Source organism: Temnothorax nylanderi, unplaced genomic scaffold (assembly GCF_030848795.1).
Source record: "Temnothorax nylanderi isolate EJ_2023f unplaced genomic scaffold, tnyl_v1.0 TNYL_tig0076_pilon, whole genome shotgun sequence".
NCBI lineage: Eukaryota > Metazoa > Arthropoda > Insecta > Hymenoptera > Formicidae > Temnothorax > Temnothorax nylanderi.
This window is the reverse complement of record NW_027249138.1, coordinates 95,469-120,205: the sequence shown is the minus strand read 5'-3', so window position 1 is coordinate 120,205 and position 24,737 is coordinate 95,469. Positions and strand designations below refer to the sequence as shown.

General features: G+C 45.3%; 2 protein-coding genes across 5 annotated transcripts in view; one reads left to right on the top strand and one right to left on the bottom strand.

The window, feature by feature from the left end:
• The window catches only part of Ets96b (Ets96B), a 104,631-nt gene that overhangs the window by 70,549 nt on the left and 9,345 nt on the right, over window positions 1–24,737 (bottom strand). The gene's annotated exons all lie outside the window — the stretch shown is intronic.
• The window catches only part of LOC139774224 (fibroblast growth factor receptor homolog 1), a 38,538-nt gene that overhangs the window by 8,007 nt on the left and 5,794 nt on the right, over window positions 1–24,737 (top strand). For 2 of the 4 annotated variants that reach the window (XM_071709312.1, XM_071709310.1), the window contains exon 2: window positions 17,543–17,679. In XM_071709312.1, the coding sequence (XP_071565413.1) occupies window positions 17,577–17,679 (103 nt within the window). In that variant the 5' untranslated portion in view covers window positions 17,543–17,576. Of the gene's footprint in view, window positions 1–5,485; window positions 5,626–17,542; window positions 17,680–24,737 lie in introns of those variants that run through there. The other 2 variants (XM_071709311.1, XM_071709313.1) reach the window with 2 other exon arrangements.

The window sequence follows — 24,737 nt, the reverse complement described above, 5'->3', positions numbered from 1 at the left end:
GGACCTCGTTGCGCTTGTTCCGCCAATTACGTTACGACAATGCGACGTGGTTCGCGGACGGTAAACAAAAGGGGTCTGCACCGACTTCTCTGTAGCGCTTCCTAGAATGCATCACGATGGGAGCGCGAGCTAAAAGCTAAGAAGAAGACATCTGCGAGCACATGAGGTCTCCGGTGGTCCGTTGTTTGAGAATGTTTATTTTCAAAATTTTATTACGGGTATGTAATCTTTATGAGATTGCCGAGTCTTAGAAAATATAAGTTTGTCTAGGCGTACGTGTGTTACAAGAAAAAACACTACATGTTGACGCGCTAATTTTCACGTTCAGCTACGTTACCTGCCGAGCATTATGATTGTAATTTCATATAAAATAAAATAATATAACACTGTTAAATGTTAAAGAATGAAATTTAAACCAATACCTTAAGTTAAATAACACTTTATTTTTAACTGTCGTGTGTGTTGAAATTTATTATTTTGACACAAAACAGTATTATTTTAACATTAATTTAGTTAAATTAACGACATATTGAGTAGGTGATCTATAGGAATGGTTAAAAATTACTCAAACTAAATATAATTTGACACTGCGAATTTATCAGTGTGATAAACGGTAATAATAATAAGACAATTGCGCTAATCTTTAAGCGATTAAGATACTAATTTATACGATGTAAGACCATTTTCGCGATTTGCCCGCGGAAACAATGTGATTTACCCCTTCGTACACAATGTTATCTAAAGTGATAAAGCGCGTAACGCGGTCAATTAATCATCATTACGGGGCATAATGATCGTCGGTGGAAGTCGTTGCCACGAAATAATGAGACCGTTCTGCTCCGGAGATCGTGCCTTCCCTAATCTCGATTGGCCATCGAATAACACGGCACGACTACCAGATTTTTCTTCCTAAACGAGGATCTCCGTGTCCGCGGCTTAGCGACGTGAGATTTTATCGGCGGCGAGCCTAGGCCGAGAGGGTCTGGATCGTGTCACGAACGCGTTATGCCTCTTCCCTTCGGGGTGGTATGCGCGAAGGGACATAAACCACTATTATATATATAAACCACCGCGACGCGATTCATCGATCGACGACGCGATCGGTAAGCCGTCGACAGTCTCGGTGGCAATTAACATTTTACATTCGTGTATCTATTCCGAGAATCTCTTTTAAAAAAAACTCCTGTATTAATCGTTTTCAAGATGATTGCTTAAACGACATCTTACAATTAATACCGCAATTCCAGTAATTTGCTAACAGTTGGATTCCTCCCTCATCACATCGTCACAATATTATTACACGCGCACCTTTTATTATGCAAATTGCACAGGTTACAATGTGAAGACGCTGCCAAGAGCGCTCGGATTAAGGCCGGTAAGCGCAACGCTTTTTTTGCGATTCGGCGATATCCATCAAACGGAAATTACAGCTTTATATGCGGCAGCGGGCGCGGAAATAAAGTAGAAAAACCGACATCCTCGCGCGCTCGAGGTGTTGTTCGACTTGGCGTACGAAACGAACGCGGCAATCTTTTCTAATTATCTCGTTCCACAAGCAGGGATTGCGAATCGTAATCGGATATGCTAATGGATACAGGGGAAACGTAACGATGTTAACCGCGTTTTTATGTCGCTGCCGTGTACCCCCTCGGGCATTCGTGAGCCCTCGCGCAGGTGTGCGACGTGATCCTACAAATGCTTACGGCGAGGCAACGAAAGTCGCCTCGGGCGACTGTCAGCCAGCGGTGGTACGTCATCGACGTGTATCGCGTCTGCCTATATTAATGACAGCTAGAAAATTTCTTAATTATCGGGCTCGCGCATCACGTTGTAATGAGAGACACGTCGAGGAATATCTCTCTGTCGAGAGAGCGTAAATCCCTCCGGGACGTTTCACCCTTCATGCGCTCTATACAAATCAATCCGTGAATATAAATTTTCAATGCCTGCGAAACAAGGGGCGGGGGGGTTATCGCGCGCGATTTCACCGCAACTTTAGTTGCTTTCCATTTACTGACACAAGTTATCTCTTTGACTTGTTCAAGTATTTTGTTATTCTTTGAATGCCAAGAATGACTTGTGTCGACTTGTGTCACTAAATGGAAAGCACCCATTGTTGCTCGCGAGCTCGCGATATGTCGATGCTGATAAAGGTTCAGCAATCGTGTAAGGAGTTCACGACAGTTTCGGTATCGTTGCGCAGCTTTTTACTCTATACGTGTTTTTCAGGAATAAGGATGCTATAAATTAGCACAAAATTAGCATTTTATTATGCCATATACCCAATCTTTTTTTTAGTGATGAGGGTACTAGGCACAGAGGTGAAGGTTCAGGGCGACTAATTTTAATTTACCTCGCGGCGCATCCTGACTTAAACGCGAGAGCGAGGCCCGACGTCTCTCGTTACATCGCGTGACTACCGAATCCGCTTGCTCGCGCGTGTACCCGCTTATCTCGACGTATCGCCGAGTGTCCGCGGCACCAAGAGGAGAATCGCACTCATATACAAACGGATCCTCGTGCCGCGCTCTGTATTTATTCATTCAAGAGGGAAACCAGTTTTCGTCGCGCCGCGGTGGTCCCGGTTCGACGCCGCCGATGCAATCGTCCGAATCGCGCGCGCCAAGCGAGATAAATAAGGCCTCGTTACGAAAACGGCAACCTGTCCCCGTTCGCGCGCGAAGCGTGTCGGAATTTCAGGTGATTTTCTCCCCGATCGGAATAAGAATAGTCGAATAAGTCGGACGCTCGTGATACGGGCTCGTCTCTTTTCTCTCGCGCGAGAGATATCGTCGAGATTAAATTTAAAAAAAAAAAAGAATTAGGCACTGATTTTTATTCTCTGAACTTTATCTCCGCGAGCGTCGAGCGCCGCTTCCGAGAATGATGTAGATTGATTTACGCAATAATAGCCCCGAATATCACGACGCAACGACGGCGTAATACGGTCAATCTTATGTCCGCCTTGACACCACTAACATTCGTCAAAAATAACTCACGACCGTCCACAATTAAACGAGAGCGTATTCCCCGACCTTCGACGATGCGCGCCGGATTGATACACGATCCGTACAAGTGTACAAGACAAACCGGCCATTCATCCTTATCGCGATCTATTGTTACCGTAAAAATTACGAATTGTTTAATCATTATTCCGCGAGGTATCTTTGCTTTCGATTATTTCAATAAAGCTGTCGCGTAAAATAAAAGATAGCGTCTTGATAATAGAATAAATTAGATCAATATATATATATTTATAGATATATATTTATGGATTCCAAATATTCGTGTGAAAACAAGGGCCTGTTTTGTGATGAAAATAATTCGGCGCCTAGGCGCTGCCGCGAAGCGAATCAAGATTTATCGATTCGCACGCGGATACGTGCCATTTCCATTGGCTGAGAGCGAACGAGGCACGTCGACAGCCAAAACATTTCTGAAATAGATCGTACGTCGTAATGCGTATATATCTAGGCCATATTTATCATAGAACAAAACCCTCTCCGGAGGAAAATTGAAAACTCAAGTGCCTCTCGCTGCTCGCCAAACTGGATATGGATAGAAACATTTGTATTTTAAATGCAAAAGAAACACATCATGCATTTAAATGTGTGTATATTTATATATATGTGTGTGTGTGTATATGCACACCTCAAGTGCACCTATGCTAAATTTATTTCATGATGCAAATGTGCCTGAATCCACAGGTTTTGATCTAAATACGCATATGACGATTGGGAAAACCGCCGCGTCACTGATACATTTAGATACACGTAGTAATTTTTCCAACTTGCGAGCGAGTGTTTTCCCACGGGGAAAACGCCGCTTCCGTGGTCCACGAATCGTTTGTCCCTCGACGCATCGCGACTGCATGGACTGTGTCATGATGAATCGTCCATTGTGCGACGTTACATCGAGGAGCAGTCGGTACTTGCGTAACATGTGGGCACATTCTAAGCCAATCTCGATCTAATTTCAATTCTATCAATTCGAAACAAGGTGGCTGCCAACGATAACGACGGCAGGGGGAAGCGAAGCCCTATATACAAACGAGATTGGCTCGAGATAATCGGCACGAGAGAGGACGTTTGGAAAAACATCCACGCAAATGTCTATCGTTAGAAATTATTTTATTCCATCCGGCTTCGAACGATTAGATCCGATTCGATTCGGCGCGCGTGTCACGAGATTCCTCGGCGAGATGCGACGACAGGTTTAGCGCGAGAGGCTGTTTATCGATCTCGCCGGGCATTGTAAATGCATTCACGTAATTCAGAAAAGTACGTGGCCGTTTTGTGTCGCGCCCTCCTCGCCTCGTCGTAGGAGGTGGCGGCGCGGCGGAAGTACGTCGTGATTCGCCACGACGCCGGAAGCGACGCACGTGCGTCGTCGTTTTCGTAATTCATTCAGCCGCTTTCCCGGAATTCATCCGAAGACGAGGCTGAGAATGCTCGTTCGGGAGTCCCTTAAAAATACGGCGTTTATTCCGCGCCGACGCGAATACAACGAAACATTCTTAATTCAGAGATAAATTCGAGGTAAAAAACTGACGCAGGTAAAACTAGCGGCAATTATCGAGTCGTGGACGACGAAAAACGGTAAGTCGATGCAAAACCGCGTTTAAGACAGCGAGCTCTCGTGTTATAATTACGTGGAGGCCGAGGTTTATTCACACTCCGATAAATCTCATTAATTCCACGTCTATTCGATACGCATCGAGGAAGAGTCACGGAGTGATCTCGCGATTACGCGGACACGCCGGGTCATTCACCGATTCCGCACATTGTTCCGCCAGGTCAAGAACAACGCCAACACAACTGTTGAAGTCTCTCTCGCGCGCGCGTAAGGATCGACTTCTCACTTCGCACCTTTCCAGTCGCCGATGAAACCAGTCGACCGAAGGATTCTGCCGACCACGAATAAGCCGACGCGATCGGATCGGTAATGCGCGATGACGCGATAAAGACGGACATATTCTTATTTATTAGATATATGTGTGCAAGACACGTTCCGCGACGGCGGGTCTTCGTCATCAGGAACGAACGGCGGGATCCGAGGATCATCCGAAGATCATCGTCGAAACGGATGCACGAGATCTCCGGATCATTCGGATTTCGCAAAAACGTAGCAACGCGATAACGCGATAAGGAGATAAGCTTACAGCAAGCGAATAAGCTTGCCTCGCAGCTTCCGTTCTCTCTCTCTCTCTCTCCCCCTCCTCTCGCAGGCGACGATGTTCTTCTCTAGTGTGCCTTCCTCGAGACCCCGGGGTCAAGAGACGATTTCTCTCTTTCTCTCTTTCGCCGTCTATCCTCTTTCTCCGTCTCTCCTTCTCGGGTTAAGTATACGTCCTCCGCCTCGTCGCACTCTCACATGTCCACCGTCGTCTGCTCAGGAAACCATCCATTACGGAGATCGGCCGGCGTATTTAGTGGCAGTGCGGAGCGCGCGCGACGAAGTACCGAATCGAGAAAAGCTGGACGGCCGAAACGGACCGCGGTATCGGAATCTCGGGCGAGGAGCCTGCGATGACCGATGACACGGGGAGTGAAGACTCGTGTTACCAAAGAGAGAAAGAGAGAAAGAGAGAGAGAGAGAATGATTCGCCCGACGTGAATGCGATTTGTAAGTAGTACAAGTAGTGTATTACGCGTTTCATGGAGACCCACAACGCGTATTATACCTTTCGACGATTCGCTGCATTCAAATATATGTGCGAGACAATAGATATCTTCACGCACAAGCGATGGAAGCTCGAAGGATCGACATATATCTATCATAATTTTTGTAAAAAGTATATTCTCGTATCTCGTATCTCGTCAAACGAAGCGGATGCTCGCTTAACAGTTTAATTACGAATATTTGGTGAAGTAAGAGATGATAAATCTACTGGACGCGCAGCACGCACGTACGCACACCCACGCACGCACGCACGCACGCACGCACGCACACGCGCGCATCGGACACTCCCGTTAGACCAGACGCTCGATTTTGATTTTCATTACCGTTACTAGTAGCGGTAATTAAGTCAGACACGAATGCATCGCGACAAGAGCGTGATTTATACATCTTTTTTTCAGTACTTACGGGCATAAGGCGCGCTCTGTTCCGTCAAAGCCTCCGCGATTAAAAAAAAGTGTTCCTAGCTGCACGACGACGAGCAGATGTTCGGTGGAGGACGAAGGGGGCACTTATAGGGGGTCACAAAGACGCTTCTCCGAAACGGAACCCGTGGCGGCGCCTCGACACGTAAAATGAATTTCGAAACACGGGCGACCCGGTGACGAAGATTGCAAGAAATTAAAAAAAAGGGCCTGTTTCCGCGGCGCGGCGTAAGGATCGCCTCTTCGGAGACGCTCAGTGACTCTCAACGTAATAGAATCGAAGAGCCCTCTCGACCAAATAGTCAAATATTTGATTTTACCGTGTACATAAAAGTCTCGCCATCCATTTAAATTTCGAGCCGTGAACGTTATTCAAAATCTACGGTTCATTTGTAAGCTTCCGCCTGTTTAATCTCTCTCTCTCTCTCCTCGATATCACTGGAATTTCTGGAGTTTCCGAAGTACTCATGTCCATTCCTACAAATGTCCATTCTACCAATAGTACAGTCATTTGGTTGTAAAAGAAGAGGTTACCTGGAAAGTTTTCCGGGAGTTTTGAAAATTGGTAATTTTATATATTTCGATGTGCTCTTTCCGAATTTCAACTTTGCCACCTCGTATCTTTGCCGCTCGCGCCGCCGTATTGGAAAAATGGCGCCTAAAAGCAGTTTTTTGACAATATCTCCTTTCCGACTCATTCCACGATAAAAACATTTATATACAAAATAAAACTAGAGAAAATTTCCTACAATTTATATAATAACCTTTTTTTTCGTAAAATTAATAGTTTTGGCGTACGAGCGCCGCAAAGTGTAGTTTAACACGCGTTTTGGCCTAAAAACTCATTTCCACACCACCTTGAGGTAGAGTAAGCGGCGCGTTTTTTTTACCGTGGTATCCCCAGTAGGCCTAGTCCACATGCAATTCACTATTCTAAAATTTAGCGCATTCTTCTTTGCTTCGCTGTTCTTGATGGACCAGGTGTTGCGAGTTCATCGTCATTAGTACTGATCGAAACGTCACAGACCGAAATTTCTTCCACATCATCCGCGATGGGATTATCAGTTTCATCGCAATCCTCTTCGTTCTCGATTTCATCATACGTTTGCTCGAAACTTCGTCGCTATCTTGTGATGGAACTTGCGAGTTATCACAGGTACCACTACAATTCGTGCATATAACGGAGCACTTTAACCCAGCCTTTCTGCATCCACAGGCTTTCTGACATCTTTTTTTGCATTTGCAAGAAATAAGTTTTAACAAGCTTTCCGGAGCTGGGGGCTCGAGTGTGGTGACAGGAATTAGCCCGTTCCAAATCATTAACATGCTCGAGACGCTCAACAATCGCTCGACCCCAATCATCATTACGAGCTCGAGCAAGTTCTGAAATACTGTTTCTCATCGATAATCGCAAATGCAAAAAAAGATGTCAGAAAGCCTGTGAATGCAGAAAGGCTGGATTAAAGTGCTCCGTTATATGCACGAATTGTAGTGGTACCTGTGATAACTCGCAAGTTCCATCACAAGATAGCGACGAAGTTTCGAGCAAACGTATGATGAAATCGAGAACGAAGAGGATTGCGATGAAACTGATAATCCCATCGCGGATGATGTGGAAGAAATTTCGGTCTGTGACGTTTCGATCAGTACTAATGACGATGAACTCGCAACACCTGGTCCATCAAGAACAGCGAAGCGAAGAAGAATGCGCTAAATTTTAGAATAGTGAATTGCATGTGGACTAGGCCTACTGGGGATACCACGGTAAAAAAAACGCGCCGCTTACTCTACCTCAAGATGGTGTGGAAATGAGTTTTTAGGCCAAAACGCGTGTTGAACTACACTTTGCGGCGCTCGTACGCCAAAACTATTAATTTTACGAAAAAAAAAGGTTATTACATAAATTGTAGGAAATTTTCTCTAGTTTTATTTTGTATATAAATGTTTTTATCGTGGAATGAGTCGGAAAGGAGATATTGTCAAAAAACTGCTTTTAGGCGCCATTTTTCCAATACGGCGGCGCGAGCGGCAAAGATACGAGGTGGCAAAGTTGAAATTCGGAAAGAGCACATCAAAATATATAAAATTATCCATTTTCAAAACTCCCGGAAAACTTTCCAGGTAAAACTACCAAATGACTGTACTACAATGTAGTAGATTAACTTTAATCTCAGTTTAACTTACTTATTATCCTTTTCTAATTCTTAAAACTGGAAAAAGATAAAAAATCAATTAAACCGAGATTAAAATTAATCTACATTGATAGAAATGGACATAATATAGATTAATTTTATATATACAACCTCAGTTTAACTTACCTTTTTCTAATTCCTAGAACTAGGAAAAGGTAAATTATATTTATCAGGTAAAGAACTAGAAAAAGCAAGTTAAACCGAGATTAAAGTTAATCTGTATTGACAGAAATGGACATTACCTGTTGAAACGCCATTTTCCTACCCTTTCATTCCTACGAATTTGCGTTATCAAAGAGTTTAAATAAACTGCCTCGACGAAAAGGTGACTGATAAATGATTCAACGGAAAATAAACGCAGACAAGAGGAGCGGAGCGATATAGATATCTCGTTATAGATAGAGAGATCTCGCGCGAGATAAATTTCCAATATCAGAGGTCACATCGCGGATTCACCGGGCGCCTCTAAGGCGATTCTAATAAATAAATTATTCCTGCATCGTGCGTACGCTTCCCCATTCTACCGACCCCTCCGCGTCCACCTCTTCCGCAAGCATCGCACGTACCTCTTATTATTCACGCCGTCGGAGTGTCTTCTTTAAAATCTTTAACCTTCCTTACCTTGCGCCTCATCTCACCGAGTCATCGGCGATCGTCGGGAAGTATCCCCGTCCGCCGCCACGGCCGCCGCCGCCGAGATGGGCCAGCGGGGAAGCCGCCGAATCGAGTCATGAATATTCCACGGGCCCTTCCCGCCGATCTCTCCCGGTCCCCCGCTCCCCTCCCGTACTTCGCACCGCGACTTCGATGTTTTACGCGTCGGAATGAACACGGGTCGGGCTGAAGCGCGACTCGTCGCGTCGCCGGGAAGTAAACATCGCCCGTCCCCCGAGGAGTCAGGAGTCAAAACGACTATCCGAATACGAAATTACGAAGCAAAACAACTAGCTCGAGTTTTCGTCTCGCGACGCCTAGTGCACCGGTAGGTACGTCGCGTGTTTACGTACCCGGGCGACACGAAAACAACGTAAAAACGAGCGACTCCGACTCTGCTCTCCCTCACCCGGTCACCCCTCACACTCGTCCACCTCGGCCGCTTCGCCGTTCGCGGAAGCGTCGCACGTTTTTCCGAGGAATATCAATCGCTATGCGTGTCACGGGGCTCCGTCGTAGCAAGGCGATCGCGAGTGACCGAGCCCGCGATCATTTCCGAGATCGATCGATATCAAGCACGGCTTGAATTTTCTTTCGGATCGAGTAAGTAGATAACCGGCAACCGATTTTTACGCGGCAACACATCGGGATTCTACACTTGTATATTAATAAATATAATTATGTGCGAAAAAAATGTACGTAAAATACAAATTTCGGTCCATCTCTCGCCTGAATTCTCCGCCGCGGAAAGGCGTACTTCTCACGGGAGCGAGGATCGAACGGCGAAAATCAATAACCGCCTGCCGCCATATTGAGCGACGCCGCGGATCCTTTCGACAAGGTTTCGGCGCTGCGTGAGATCGCCGATAACGAATCAATCGTGCCCGCCGTGGATATCTCAATTCGCTCAGCGGTCACGTTGGACGTATGTTTTATTCATCGTTGGACGAGGCCGAGTGAGTCGCGACGCGCTTACGCCGCGGCGTTTTACGCCCGCGCCGCCGCGAACGGCAGGGGAAATGTGAAAATGTTCGCTCACCTATTCCCGGAGACGGGGATCGTCCCGCTGCCCCCGCTGGCGACCGACGCTCGAGGAGACCGAGTTCCATGGCTTCTCCCGATGATCCTCCGTAGCCTCCGCGGCACACGCGACACTCCGGAGCCGTACGACGCGCGATGGCTCCGATTTTTCCGGATTCACCGCCGAATTAAGGCGAACGCGATTAATTACGCGGATAACGCGCGAAAACTGACGCCCGGCGCGGGGAGCGCCGCGGGGCGAGTCGCGGCCGCTCGGTGTCGTTCGGTCATCTCCGCCAATCAGCGCGCGGGACGCGATCCCTCCCCGCGCGCGTCCCTCCGGCGCGCGCGGGCGCGAAATAGTGCCGTTGCATTACAATTATGGATTATTTTATAAATGGATTATTTTACGAATTTGCGGTCATTCGGTTTGCCGCGAACGATCGTGGGTCGCCGCAGCGTACGCGGGGAGAGATCAGAACGTGTAGTTCTACGATTAACGAAGCGAATTTCGTTTGAACGAAAGAAGGTCTCGCGCGCGCGTAAAGTTTCGAGACCGGCGTAGAGTCGTTAGGTTCGTAATCGGACGCGAAAGGTATGCGACAATGAACCTTAAGCTTCGTTTGCGGGTGATTAAGCTGATTAAAGCGTGGTACGAAGTCCCGTTTTGCCTACGTCACGACATAATTTTAAGAATTAATGAAATATTTAAAGCAACAATTTTCAAAATTAACAAAATATTTAAAGGGACACAATTTTAAGAATTAATAAAGTAGATATTTAAAATTGGCATTATATTATTCTTCATGTATATTCTTCCGAGATTCGAGAATTTAAAAACGGACCATTTCACGTAGAAAAATAATACCGTTAGGTTAATGAACACCGTTACGGGTAAATAAAGCATTGTTATCTTACGAAACTACGGCAAACTTGCTGCGAAAATTAAATAAAATGAAATCGCAACTTCGTATTATACATATGTAAATAAGCTTGGAATAAGAAATACGTACGTTTAGGACTACAAAAACTGAATTTGAACGGAAGGTCAGGAGATTCGCTCACTTGAGACTTTTGATTTACAAAAACATCGCTGTTTCTTTCATTACTCATAATGGCCAAATAAAATCTGCATAGATTTACATAGAGCAATAAAATCAGCAATTTTAGTTACATGATTTCGGATTTATGCGGTAAGAAAAGTCGCTATACATAATATATATGGAATCTTTGGGTATTTCATGAGCGAATTGTCGTTCGAGCGAAACAACCAAGAATTTGGTGTTTTTCAAATCGGAGATTGCGAGCAAGAGGCCACCCACGTGTATCGTACGATCTCATCGTCGACGTTATTAATTCTCCTCGCGACCCCATGGGGCTAAAACGGATATGCCCGCTAAGCGGCTTACTTTTCGGGGGTCGACACCCTCTCCGTATACGGATAATATCTCAACCCCCCGACTCGCTTTCGAGATGATCCGTTTCCGGTTCGCGCGAATGAATGAAAACAAATACATGCACATGAATATAGAAAATTTGCATCAGAATTTCAAGATACAATTCTATCAAATTATATCACATAAAATTGCAAATATTCGAGTTGACAATTAACCGATTAAAGTTGATATAATTTCTTATGTTTATGCAATAAAATAGTATATTTATTCTTATAATAATAAAGTCTTTCATCAATGAATTAATCTGGCAATTCGACGATACGACGAGCGATAAGTTATCTACTGATTAAGAGTCAGGTAAATCAAGTGAATCAAACTGAATTTGGATGAAATTTGAAAGAATGAAAGTACAAATTATCACGTACCCTTTACTCGATGTGCAACGGCATTTTCCTCGTACGAACGCGTACTTCCGATTTATAACTCCCCGTTTTATATGATTAATCGTTTTGTGACACGCCGAGTACATAAAGGAGAGGGAGAGACTTCCAGAAAAATGGATCTCTTCAGTATCTTCTTCCTTTAGCGTCTTCCTGATGCTCTCTCTCTCTCTCTCGGTCCTCTTTCCTAATGCACCTCTTCTGTCTCCTCCTCGTCGTCTTTGATCCACACCGCCGACGACGGTTAAACGAACTTTTTAACGGCGAAAGTATCGAAGTGCATTCGATTAGGCGCCATTTCGAGCCAACGAAATTGTGTTTCTATCAGTTGCGACCGTTCATAAATTTTCACGCTTTCGTCCTCTTTTATCTCGAGGGTTACTTTGCCGAATTTATTTACGACCTCACTTCTCTCTTTCTCCCTCCCTTGAAGTACCGCCATAAATTATACCCCGTTTTAATTGAAATAATATTAAAATCGTGTAAAATAGTATTAAAATCACATTCACTTAAATATTCGACAGTTAATAGAAGAAATTAATGGAGGAAGAGCCTATCTGTGAAAGCACGCTTCTCGAGTACTCCTGAAGGAGCCAGGAAACGCACCTTAATTTATGCGTGAATGTTTAAGTGCCGCGACAATCCTCTTCCCTCAGTCGTAGCCGTTCTGTGATTATCGTCGGAAATCTCGGCGAGATCTACGATATCCCTACGAAGGAGTGTTCCACGACCCTCGACAAATTGAATGAAATCGCCCCAACCTGTTTCATCACGGGGGCCCGACGGGATTCGACCACCCGTAATTATCGTGACGTAGGTCCGGGACCTCGTGGTGTTGACGGACGGGCGAGGATATTATTTAAAAACTCGCCATCGGCACTTTCTTCCGAAACTTTAATATTTTTTACCCTGACGTTTTACTCTGTCTCATTTCGTACGCAAATTTTAGCAATGGCTAACGCGATACTTGGGCGACTAATCAGAGGTGCAAAGAGGAAGAACATATATGAACAAATCAAAACAATTTTAAATATTTTATATTAATTCTTGAAATTATGTTCTTAATTTTTTATAAATATATGTTGCATATGTGTATACGAATTAACTCTATCATAAATATCTAGAAGAGATCTTTTTTAAATAAAACTATAGAAAAAAATCAGGGGTGGCTGTGTTATTTGAATCGCCTTCATATACAGTCCCGTCTCAAGAATGACCTCAGGAGTTTTTAAATGCTGGACGGATTTAGCGAACCCGCGAGCTTTGTTTCGACGCCAGATTTACATCCCCGCTAATGGAATCGTCTTCGTCGGGAGAATTTCAAGCGCTCGATGCACCGTGCTTTAAATTACAGGAGGAAAGGAGCGTAGCATGCACGCGTGTGCGTGTATAGTACGATCGTGTCGATGGGTACGAGGCGAGAAAACGTGGGCACGGTTTTCGTTACAGTTTCGACGAGAACCAGACGCGCTTGTTCTAGGGCCTAACTCTCGGCCACAGGCTACTATTCTTTATGAAGTATCGTAGTAGAAACTGAAGGAAGGAAAGAGAGAGCGAGCGAGAGAGACCAACAAGATATGTTCCATTCGACCATTCTCGGGTCGATTTATGGCAGTCTGCGCCCGCGTGCCGATTCGAAAAGAACAAATGTTTACCATAGTGCGACGCGCTCGTGTTATTTTCTGGTAGCTTTTATAAACTGGTTTGCTAATTTTTAAGCGTCCCTACATTTGTATAGATTTGATTTGAACAAGCTTTTGTCGATTATTCCTAAATCTATTTAAAAATAGTTTCGTGATCGAGAAAAATAAGACAGATTAGACAAAATATCTTAAAACGACGGCGATACATGTGTCTCGTGAGATAAGTTTAGGACGTCGTTCTATGAAAATCTTGTTAGACTTTGTACATTTTCGTGCAGCAATTTGTATGAGATTACATCTTGCTGGGACCTCGATGTTGATCACGCACGATTTTGAACGCAGTTCTCGAACACTCGAAATTGGTACGTTTCTCTCGTGTAATTTCGTGCTTTCCGCAGCCGGTCATTGACCGCAACGTTCGCAGTAACTAAACTCGAAATGTTTCCTTGTGCGCGATCGGAAGTCGACGTAAACCTCGCTAAAACATCGTAAATGCCAACCTCTGAGAATTACAATATTCCGATTTATACGAGATACGCGGACTGAGGAGTTTTATGATCATTATTTGATCTAATTTGACGCGACGAGAAAGGTAAGCGTTTGATGATGTTCATTATGAATAACTTTACGGGGTCTCTTATAAACCGGTCGTCTAAGAAAATCGCATTGCACTATTCGAACCGATCGCGAATTCCCGAAGGTTTCAGAAATAATGTGATAAATGTTGAAGTCGAAGCTCACGATTGATCTTGTACAGCCCTTAAATTCTTCCTAGAATGGAGCTATAAATGTCGCGTGATAATAAAGCAAACTGAAAATATCTTCTGGATTAACCAGATATTAAAAGATGCTCTCTTCCGCTTATAAAATATTTGCATGTATTTTTATTCTAGGGAACGTTTGCCGCTGCTTTCAACTTAATAGCGACGTATTGCACGTGTAAAAATAGTGTTTTGAGCCTCGATTTAGATAAAATTGGCAAAATAAATTATTATTAATTGGCTAAACACGAGATTATATCCCGCCATTGAGAAAATGAGCGCGGATTTATAGCGAATGCAAACGCGCTAATTAAACGAAGGAATTATCGAGCGTTTACACTATGCTCCCTTTTATCGAGCACTAAACTCTACATAACGTCAGATTTGCACTACGAGTGCATTCGTGAATATCGCGCTACGTTCCTGTTGACATTCCTCGTTGGCGATCAAAATCTACAATCAAGATCTTCAGCACTACTTAACCACAAGTTAAATTAACCGATCGTAAAATGGCTAATAGCGAGACTAAAGCGGAATACTTCGCGCGTTGCGTCCTGCTATAAATTAGGATTTATAAATTAGGATCGCGCCACGCGGTTTGATTATTAAGCGAACATTCACCGATCCGGTGCGTTATATTAACGTACGGTAACGTAAAACGAACGTATAGACCTAACGTACCGGATTCGGGAGAATACTCGCTTTAATTACATACATGCATTACCGAGAACCGCGCGCATTTCGTCCTACGCGATCAGTTTATTTATAAACTAATGTGCGGCCCTTTAAGCTTGCTTCATGTCGACCGACTGCGCTTCGCTTGTCGCAGAAATTCCGCGACCCACGCGTACCTAAAATCGGCGAATTATTAACGCGACGTAGCACAGAAATATGAAATTCTTCTAATATCACCGACATCCCTCGTAATTTATTTTCGACCGAGTGCCAGCGAGCGAAATACGTAGGAAATACGAACGAATTGAAATAAATGCGCTTTCCGTGAAAATGAGACGCATACATAAATGAGCAAAATCAACAAGTATGACGCAATACATATAATTACAATTATGCAATGTATAATTATTTATTTTATAAGTTTCCATTTTTCTGCCTGAAAGTCCTACTCTCTTGCTGCGACAATCTGGTCGCCACATTTTCGCCCTTCCTTCGCAAACTATCAAATTGTTTCTGTAATATTGTCTGTAAGAAAGAATATGGTTTCTCTTTAGTTTCGCTCGTCTCGATGTGTCCTTCTTCTCTCGTTACGAGCGTTTTTCTGGCCTGCCTCGGATGCTGAGAGAAAATCTTCTCACGAGCGTGTTTCTCCGAGAGAGAGAGACGAGACATCAACCAACTTCGACGGGAGCGAGGGTGCGCGTATTTCTCTTTTTCGTCGACGCAACAGGTGACGCTTCGACCCGGCGAGGAAAGTCCCGATACCAAGAATCCGTGAGATTCTTCGACCCCCCGAGGGAGGGTCGGATATTAATCGTCGCTCGCTGGATTCGTCATTTTTTATTTCCCTCGGCTTACGGCCGTGTATTCTTTCTCGGACCAAGTCCCTAGGTAGGAAAATGTGTTCACGTGGTCGTTAGGGTGTTTCAAAGAAAACAATCTGCTTCGAGACTTGCCCTCGGCCTTTTCAACAGTTGTTAATAGTAGCACGGAAAAACAAGCGCATATGTAGGATGTCCCGAGAAAACATCGATCTAAATTACTGTTAGGGATCAAAAGTTACTCTAGATAGTTACTTTCGAAATCGGATATAGGTATCGGGAATAACATGCGAAAGAGTCGGTTGATAACCGATTGTTTGTAATTCGAATTCTTTTAGAGACATCGGCGTTAATCATACTCATAAGTTGATAAGATTTATCGTCAGATAAGATAGACTGTTTGATTTTTCCTTCATTTTCCTTTTTGACACTTTTAGGGCCGGTTGTTCCAACCTGTTGGTAAGCTAACTAATAATTAAATTATATGTCTATCTTTGTCTAATGTAAAGGATAAACAAAGACATGTATATGATTTAACTATCAGTTAGTTTACGCAGGTTGGAAACCTGCTCTTAGGCCCAGTTTCACAAGTGTCGGTTAACTTTTAATCTTAGATTAACTCACTCTTCGTCTCCTTCTAACGTCACCCTTAGAAAGAGACGAAGAGTGAGTTAATCTAAGATTAAAAGTTAACCGACACTAGTGAAACTGGGCCTTTTAGGCAAGATTAACTCACTCTTCGTCTCTTTCTAAGGGGGACGTTAGAAGGAGACGAAGAGTGAGTTAATCTAAGATTAAAAGTTAACCGACACTTGTGAAACTGGGCCTTAGAAAGCATAGCGCCTTATAAACACGGAGAAACAATGAGAAATGACGATCAATAACACTTGTTTGCGAGTTTTTCGCGTGTCAGCAAAACAGATGACTATTACAGGTGACTGTTACTGTCAAAACGGGTCGAGCGTTAACACTGTGGCGATCATTCTCAAATTTTCGGAAAAAACTTTATTACATCGGAACCTTGCGTCTTCATAGCCAGTTGTCAGTTCTATCTATTTTCGATCGCTTCTTGCGATAATTATTTATTTTGTTTGCGCCGCGCTACCTATGTATAAAGTGTACATGTCAGTTTTAAATGAAAGTATATGATTTTGCTGGGCGTTTTATTAACTGAAAGTTTTGATAAATTCGTCTCTCGCGCTTTTGCGCTATCAAGCTCGCGAATATCGATCGTCGTAGAATGTTCATATTCGGTGCGAATTTACGATAACGATGATTTCGAGTCGCGTTAAACGTGGCGTTCCCGGACGGGACGCACGTGCGTAGAGCTTGTGCGTTGACTCGCACGCTAGTGCTCTCAGGGCCGTGTTTCAGCGTGGTCGTGTCTAAAGTCTAAAACCGTTGGTCGGCGTGTCCTCGGCGAGTGCATCGCGTTTTCGGGGTTTGGCCGTCGGCCAAGCGACGGGAAGACTCTCCTCGCGGAATAGAGAAAAAATACGACGAGGTCGGGCGGCCGAAGAAAAGGAGGGAACGTGGAAGGAAATGAGCATTTTGCTCGTCTATTATTATTACCGACATAATCGCGAGTTTATTTTGAGAGAAAGAAAGAGAGAGAGATTTCCAAATATTTTCTTTTTCAGTTTCCACCATTTACATAATTACCCTTCTTTCCCTCTTCCATCGTCTGTGTAAGCTCAGTGATTGTGATCGAATCGAAAGTTGTAACCGCTCTCGTTGCCCCTGAAAAAGTCGTTGACAGGCATTTTCCGTCCACGTGCTATTTTATCCCGCCTCAGAGGGAAAGACAAATAAACCTTCCACGGTTTCTGTTTCAGGAAGTCACCCATGCCGCGATTACACTAACCACGTATGTCCGGTGTCGAGCGAGTCGAAATGGCGACGATCTGCATAATCTTCGGGATCCTCGCTATCTTGGGCGTCGGACTTACGCAAGGACGGAGCGTTCGACTAGGTGAGAAAACATAACATAACTCTTACATACATACATTACTTGGAAAAATTGCACAATCATTCATTTAATAATAGATGGAGATCTTTCGAATACTTGTTACGTATATGTTCGAACTTCATGCAAATAAAAGTTCAGATTTAAGTTGCACAAGCGATGATGTATAAGCGATTTATGGAACGTGCCGCTTAATGCTTTAGTCGAGTTATATTTCAAGAGCGTTTAATTCACGGAAGCGGCATAACGACGTTTTCTAGGAATATTCGCATAGGGAGATGAAAGCTCGGTTGCACGATGGAAATCTCGTAAACATAATATTTAAAAACGATGTAGAAATCGCAGTAGGAAACCGAAATTACCACACATAACGAAATTTTGTTATTATCCTGTCATAATTTATTTCATTCATCGCGGTACATTCTTCGGTAAATTCGTTCTCCAGGAAAATTGCGAGTCAAATAAAACGAGTAAATGCCACGAGACGCGCCTGGTACGCGGTCGTAGCGAGCCGAAGATTTGTAAAGGAAGTCTGTTACGCGGTATTTTCGTATCGAAAAAGGAACAACCGGAGCGAAGCATGGCTAGTGCGAGTCGTGCGACGTGAAAAAAAGTGCGAAGGAAGAAGCGCGAGCGACGAGGAAGCTAGTGAAAGCGAAAGCGGAAGTACAAACGAAAAACGAACAGCGCGCAGAAGCCCCGAGATGTCTAGAGGAAATATTTCCAACTTGAAAACCAATTAATCAGCGATTTATATTAACTCCGGATGCTGAGCGAAAGAATTCAGCTTTTACGTCTGTTCGAAAAGTGTTGAAGAAAATTGATACGACGGTTGCGATCCGTGTTAATAATACGGAAGAATAATTCGCGCTGTGTGCGCGGTAGAACTTTCGTGAAATCTGTACCGAGAAACGTCAGCTCTCTGTCAGGCTTTCAAATGCAGCGTTTGATCCTGGTTTATTTCCAGTTCACGTCGCTCCTAGGCTTCGTAGCTACGATTTAATTATCGGCGCTTGCATTCTCGGGAAACTTCGTGTCGGAGAACGCCACATGCATACATATCGCCGCTATTTAAATCGTAACCGCTGGCACTCGGTTGCAGTCATCGATGTTCAAGGAAAACGTGACAGTACGATTACTTGCTCGGTCACCAAAAATGTAAGCCGCGAACGGAGAAACACGGACAGTAATTAATTAGCGTCAGCGCGACGGTAATTATATCCCACGTGGATATAATTATCGGCGGTGCGTGTCGCACATAGACGCAGTGATCATTTATCTTCGCGATAGCTATGCAAATTGTCACCGATTCCATTTAATTATACGTCTGATGCTCATTTCTGTCAATGCAGATTAACTAATTCGTAGAACTAGAAAAAGATATAAGTTAAACCGAGATTAAAGTTAATCTACATTGATAGAAATGGACATGAGTCTTCTGCCATCAGGATAAACGTGAAATATTGTTCATTGCAATTGCAATTGCAATTGCATGCTGCCAATTTTGAGAAACTGTTACGTAATATCGCGATGCGTTCACCGAGCAGTATGCGAGGACGTTGCGTGGGCTATTTGTTTGTTGTCCCAAACAATGGAAACGTCGATTTCGACGAACGTCGAGAGCTCTAATGCTGCCCCGGTCAAAAGGAGGAGGGCGCGGTCGAAAATTTCGACCGGCACCACATCTGGCGAACAGACACGGGCTTTGTACCCCGCTGGTGTGATTTCCACTATATTCCATAGTTGGTGCGTGCTCGAAAGTAGAGAGTTTCGTTGGAATTTCGGCGACGGGGGCCACGTGCGTAAACGCGCGACACGTAAACGGGGTCCCGTTTCGCCGCGACTCGGCCTACCTAAACGTCGCGCCGGGCGGACGGAGAGATTCATAATATCGTCCGCTCGGGGGAGGGGTTCCCGGGTTGACGGGTGCCCCGATTATTTTCGACGCGCTCGACATATATTCCGCTACGGCGCGGTGGCGGATTGATATTTCGGTAAATAAATATCGACGCCGGTGAACGGGCGAAACGACATGTCTCTGTGTTGGCACGATATATGCGTATGAGCGTTATTATGATTGAGCTCAATTGTCCAATTGCCCGGTCATTGAATGCCGAGCCGGGCTGCGGAGCCCACTATTACCGAATCGCCAGCAACGATACTCTCCCGGCGATGGCGGATACGAAACGCCATTTTCTCGGACTAAATTCAGGGCGGGAAGGGACCTCGCCGCGTCGCGAGAGCGACGAGAGCGATGAGAGCCACTGCCAATCTTTTGTCTATTAAATGTATTCAACAGCGTAATAGCGGCTGATATTACCAATTGGACAATGAAAGAGATGGCAGCGAAGCGCGATTTATGGGGTGGCGGGATAGGGGGTGGACGAGAGACAGCGGGGGGAGGGGGAGGGGGCCGAGAAGGAGATTTCGCCAAGAGATCTCGGCCGCTTTTGCCAGTTGATCGAGCGTTGCTCCGTTTTTCCGCTGGTCCCGTGCCCGCTCGTCTCGCAGATGAGAATCCTTGGAAAAGCGCTCGTCTCTTCGATGCAGCGCAACCCGGAAAACCGACGCGGAAGCTAATTGTAAGTCCGCACGACTCTGTCCTCCCGCCGGCGATCCCATCTCGAACGGAGCATGAAACAAGCTCGGCGCGTTCGTTAAGATAACGAGCGCGCTTAAGCGACGTTCCCTCTCGATCTCCCGAGAGTCGGATGATCCGTTTCGAGGTGTAATTATGCGGATAGATATGTGTGTACCTGGCGATCGTTTCAGGGCTGCCGACCCGTCAAGAATCCCGACGTTTCTATCTGCACTCTGTCTCCCGGCCCGTAAATCTCCTCTCGTCCTTTTTACTCCGCGCGTTCGCTCCATTATGAAACGACGGCTTCCACAGGACGAAACGGAATCTTAATTAGATCGTCGAGTCAGCCTCGTTGGCAGGTCTCTATCCTAGCGGAGGCCCGGTATACTTTGTTAACGCGATATCTTAACGCGAACGGACGATGCGTTAAAACGTATAACAGGATTCTCCCCGATCCTGCGCGACTCATCTCGCTTGGTTCGCCACGGACCGTTTTTTTATCTCGTATTATCATATATCGAGTCTTTTGTTGAAAGAAGAAGACGTCCGTGCGCGACGAACGTTCGTTTTGTCTTCCTCCGGACAGAAAAAGATCGAAATAAAACGATTTCAGCCGTCAACACGCGCTACAGAATAGAACAAGGTATAATTGGATCGACGATACTCGTTCGTGCCGTAAAGTATCGTTAACTCGATGACGGGAAAAAACATCGCCGTCCAGTTTCAATTACGAAACTTTGAGCGCACCGACGGGTTTCCGCGAAGAGGACCGACGTTCGTCGCGGGATAGGTGAACGTTCTATGAAAAAGAGGATCTTGTGTAATGAAGAAAAAAGGGTCGGCGTTTTAACGTTTCCGCGCGGAGAGATCGCGCCGCTCGCACAAGAATTATCGCGTCTAGAGTTTCTCCTTTTTGTCGAATCATCATCTCGCGTAAGATCGACCGCTATAACATCGGCGGTATGAAAGAGATCCCTCTTGCTCTCTCTCCTCTACGAATGAAAACGCTAAAAGCCGTACGCGTGGGACGATCGTAATCCGACACCGCGGGGCACTTCTTCGAGGTCGAGAGATCTTTCTCGCCTGTCGATTTTTCTTTATTTCCACGGCCGCCACTTCTAGGCTCTCGTTTCGTTCGTGAAGTAAGATGACTCCGACGCGAACTTGGCAGTCGTGATTTCTGTCGTCGTTTAGAGTTCGGAGCCGTTTTACGTTGCCGATTAATCGCGAATGATCCATATAATCCGGTGTGCTCAGCTTCTGCTAACAATAAGTCTTCAGCGCTGTTTGATTTTGCGAATCGTTTGTTTGTTCACCCGCCGTATCGCGGGACTCGTTTACAGTTCTGAACAAATTTTTCGGAAATCTCGAGTCAAATATTTATCTTGCTAACTCTTAAAAAAAAAAGCTATGGAGTTCTCACCCGGTTAACAATTCTCTCCACATTCTTTACAATTTTTTCAACGCGAAGATTTCATCAGCAGTGCAAGGGGCGTTCGCTCAGCAACTGATTCGTTTCCGTGAAAGCAGAGAAACAACGAGCAATTAAAAGATCGTGAATTACGACGCTGTCCGCGCATGATATCCTTACGACTGGCGCCTTTTATTTCGACGACTTCTGGCTATTTCGGGCGAAGCGAGAGATCTGGTTCTCCATCTGAAGCGAGCGAACGATGCAAAACGATCTGATAATTGTGCGAGATTATCGTAGAAAGCTCCAAACGCTCGTCGAGATAATATAGAGAGACAGTGGTCCTCTTTTGAGTTTCTAATCTGGTACAGATTAATTTGTACGTTCGCACAAATCGTGGAGATCGGTGGGGCCAGTCAAGTGAAAATATTTTTGGCACGACTCGTCGGGAGCGACGACGACGACGGTAATCCATCTTGCTGGCTGACCTCGCCTTGTTTCTCTGAACGAGGCAATCGTATCGCCAGCATTTAGCGCTCTCCGAATCTCTCGTTCACGGATGAAGATGTGAAAAGTCGGACGGCGCTGAAAGTCGAACGACTGCCCGTCACGTCACCTTATTTACGATTTACGGTTCAAGGGATAATCGGACTGGTACTGATAAATCGGTTTAGAGGCTGAGACTGATTTATCGTTACCTGTCCGATTATCTTCTTGAATCACGTTAGACGTGGAGAAACAAGATGTAATGCGGCGAACGCTTCTTTTCGTATTCGACTTTCACATCTGACGATTGAATTACGAGAAGCCATGGTATCAATGACAAAATATTACTCGCATTGGAGTGATTTTACTCCTAGTCGCGCACGCGAGGAAACGGCGATTATTTATGAAGCCGTCCGGCACTCGGAGAACCGGTAGCCGCGCCTCCGTTTGCGCGGAAACTTTGATAGCGATTTACGAGCGGCACGTGCTGCAGCAGCGAGATGCACCGCGCGAGCTTCCCGCCTGACAAGCGGCCTAAGAGACGAGAGAAGGAGAGAAGCCTAAGAAAGCCTACGTTTAAAGATCGGGTTGTGTTATTGAAAGATTATACGGCGCTCTTCGCGAAGACATAGTGCGCGAGGAGACCGAGGGACGTTGAAGAACGAGCGCGGGACAGAGATCGTTTCTCTAACGCGGCCGCTATAACTATCACTATCCACGCAACCACGACGAGGGAAAGCGCTGTATACGTCAGTTAGACAGTGCGTTTTGTCGGGGTAAAAATGCGTGCGTTTCAGGCGCGACACGGGTAAATAAACGGCCGCTGACGTTGACAAACCAGGGGTTTCCGTCGTCGCGCGCGACGTTAATGGCTAAATGGTCTTGAACGAGGCGCGCTCGATATCGAAATTAAAATTGAATTAATTATTTCGGAATATTTCCAACGGCTCGTAACTGCAAAATAAGTCTGATTTCGATCAAAATCTTTTTATTTACCGATGCTAACTTGTTCCTTTCTTAAAGCATACTGCGAATTCTTTATTTACATCGCAAACAGTCGTGTTTCTGGATGCTGTGCGCAAAGGTAACGCGGCAAACAAAATTCTCGCCGACCCGAGGAATTTATTAAAAGAATTGCAAGCGTGTCGAACTTGCTGGTACTCTTTTTCTTCTTTTTGAAAAATTCTTTTACGCGACGTAATGTTCCTACGTTCTTCGCCGTGCGACTAATTCTATACAAACATCCAAAACGTGCCGAAGCTCGTTACCGCGACCGAAAGCTCACGGCGAGGGAAGGCAGAAAGAGAGGAGAACAACACCGGCAAAAGTGGCGCGAAGCTCTCGAAACGTTTAAGGCTATTCCTGGCGTTTGACTCGAGGCAGATGGCCAGTTGCGTACCGAGAGGAATCGATCCCTAAGTTTAGGTATCGGTCGAAGTCCACGATCCGGCGTGGTTCAACGCGGAATTTTTGGACAACGGGTTATTTAGAAAATATCCAAGAAACAGATTTGATTTTGAAAACGATAAAAGAGTTTCGATAAGGATGAATTAAATTTTTGGGAGGACACCCCGCGCAGATTCCGTCTCGATGCAGGACCGAACTTCGCGCACCGGATCGCAGCCGCCGATGCCACGTGCCCCGCATCTGTCGCTGTCTCCCGAAAAAGAGCGAAGCGAAGCGCCCACGGCGACGAGCGACAATATAAACTCAATCGATTTCCGTCGAGGGCTCTTCGCAAGGCACAACGACTCGTTTGTGCACAAGGATAGGCTCGGCGCGAGGATGTTTAAAGATTTGCGAAAAGAAAGATCTCCACTCGGGGATCTCGATTGAATTAAAGTCTTCCTTTCTTCCCGGCGCGTCTGGAATAACTCGGGAAGCAGATCCGCTGAAATAGAGAAAGGAAAAAAACCTCACCGATCATCGTTGCGATCGAAATGAATGGTGATCGATGCGAGTGGCGCGATCATGTCTGGGTATTAATAATCGAAATTTCAACGATGATGAAGACGCGCCTCGTAGTACTATTAGTGGTCGTAATGACAGGGCGATTCACCGGGGCAGAGAGACGGCGAGGGGGGTTTTCGCGGGGGGATAGCTCTAAAAATAGTGTGCGACGCATTCCGGGGACGGAGGGGCAAAAAGGCTCCAGATGGAACGTCGGAAGGGACAGTGTCGCGATTCACTTCTGGCTGTCTTCCAAATGGCGATACTCCGAGGTCCGGCCGGTCGGCCTCATGAATGAGCCGCGGAGGAAAATGAGTTTCCTTGATCAAACCGGCGCGAATATTGCGGGATAGGCAGACTGGACGGACCCGAGCCAAGCTCCGTGTCGTTTTGCTCTCTCTCTTTCTCTCTCTCTTTCTCTCTCATCACAAAACATCCCTATCTGACCTCCGTGAATTCTCGGGACGGCGATTATTATAGAGCGTCGCGTCGACGAGCTAAATCTATACGAAGCGACGGACGATGCGACAGAAAACGAGCAAAATACTAACGACCAAGTTAAAATTACTTAATTTATCACGCGATCGATTTATAATTCGCTTTAAACGAGGCCGTGACGTTTTATTCTTCTGAAGA